Consider the following 1722-nt stretch of genomic DNA (forward strand, 5'->3'; position numbering starts at 1 on the left):
TGTTTAAATGTTTTATTAGTGCCAAACAGTAAGATTTAGTATTTCTCCTTGTATCCCATTTTTGTTCTGTGTGTGTGTGTGCGTGCGTGCGTGCGTGCGTGCGTGCGCAGGAAGTTTAGGCATAGCAAATACATTTCTGGAGAAAATACTTTATGCTATTTCATCGGGGTCTCCAAAGCCACCCTAGCTTCCATGATTCCTCTTGAGGATTCAGAGAGCTTGATACTGTACTTATTTGTGTGTAAGCCGAGTTTTTTCAGCCCATTTTTAATGCAGTTTTTGTGGTAAAAATGGGTGCCTCGGCTGATATTTGGGTCGGCTTATACGCGAGTATATACGGTATATTGAAAGCTGCTACAACGATTCATTCATAGGTCAGTGTGTCCACAGAGAAGGGATGCTAAGTAGAGCTAGCCCAGGGGAAAGGCACACAGAGTGATGTCCAGAAAAAAACTAACCACAAGCTGCTAAGAGCCTTCTCCTAGTGGACTCACTTAAAACACTTAATTCGCTTGGCAATGATTAGAGACAACACAGGTGCAATGCTGTCTGCTAGGAAGATCCCTGGAGACTCAATGACCAGGATTTTCTTTGTGCTGGGCACTTACCACTTGCCTGGCACATCCCAAAAGTCCAGACTCCCAGAGGAGAACAGGTGTTCGCCCTGCGCTATATTATGTGCACAGTTCAGACATAGTGAGCCACTCTTAATAATTATTAATTAATTGGTAGGAACACTCCTCAAACCCTGAATCTAGTCAAAGGTCGACCTTTGCAGCAGAAATTGTAATTGATAGCCACCAGGCCTGCTGTGTTAACTCTTGGACACAGCTCTATTGAAGTTCTAACAGTGCCTCTACCTCCCAGTTTGCTCCCACCTGCTGGGGAGCATAATCAATGACAAAGCTACAGAAAGAACTTTATAAAATAATACTTTCTTAATGCCTGAAAATGTGATTGCCTCCCTTAGGCCCCATGTTGTACTGGAACAAATTCGGGATTTCTAGTTGTGTGTGTATCTATTTCCAACTCCCTTATTCAGTAATGTTGACTTTATAGCTTGCAACTGACCCCCTGAAACCAGCAAATAACCAGGTATTTGAAAATGGCATATCAGGTTTTTATAGGAAAATTAGAGGCCAGTGGTTAAACACACAGCAGCACCCCACTACCTCTGCCTCACTTATCAACTTACCATTTGTTCTTATTGTGTGTGCCCCTAAGTGATGAAACGAAGACAAGACATAAGGAAAATTGTATTCGCCAAAATATCTTTGGAGACACAGAAGTTTGGGGCCCACATTCCTTACCTGGTTTATATACTCTTCGTGTATTATGAGGATGAAACACAGCATTTTCAGTCTTAAAAAAAAAATCCCCAGTGAGTTGCTTTGATGTTTATGTACATATTGACATTGGTATTTTAAAAGGCGTTCCAAGTGAAATTATGATTCTGTGAGGTCCAAACTAGCAAACTCAATTTCATTCTTTTTTCCTTTTTCTTTTGTTTGTGCAATTACCATAGTAGAATGGCTTCAAAGCAGTTTCCTGTTCCCAGATTGCTGTTGGCAGAGGTTCAGTCCTCTGGACAGTCCATTCGTTTCATCTGCTTTTAGAAATATCAGCTGGCACTGAGGAGTGTGAGGCTGGCGAGAGTAGCAAACCGTGCCGAGCCAAAGTCAGTTAGAAAGAGGGCATCCGCGGATGGCACTAGTCATCGAA

General features: G+C 42.3%; 1 protein-coding gene across 1 annotated transcript in view; it reads left to right on the top strand.

The window, feature by feature from the left end:
* ARHGAP42 (Rho GTPase activating protein 42) overlaps positions 1–1722 on the top strand; it is a 248484-nt gene that overhangs the window by 168428 nt on the left and 78334 nt on the right. The window contains exon 6 of the mRNA XM_030887682.2: positions 179–202. Within this exon, the coding sequence (XP_030743542.1) occupies positions 179–202 (24 nt within the window). The remainder of the gene's footprint in view (positions 1–178; positions 203–1722) is intronic.

Source organism: Echinops telfairi, unplaced genomic scaffold (assembly GCF_000313985.2).
Source record: "Echinops telfairi isolate 266 unplaced genomic scaffold, ASM31398v2 ScPeMD7_7421;HRSCAF=8459, whole genome shotgun sequence".
Classification (NCBI taxonomy): Eukaryota; Metazoa; Chordata; class Mammalia; order Afrosoricida; family Tenrecidae; genus Echinops; species Echinops telfairi.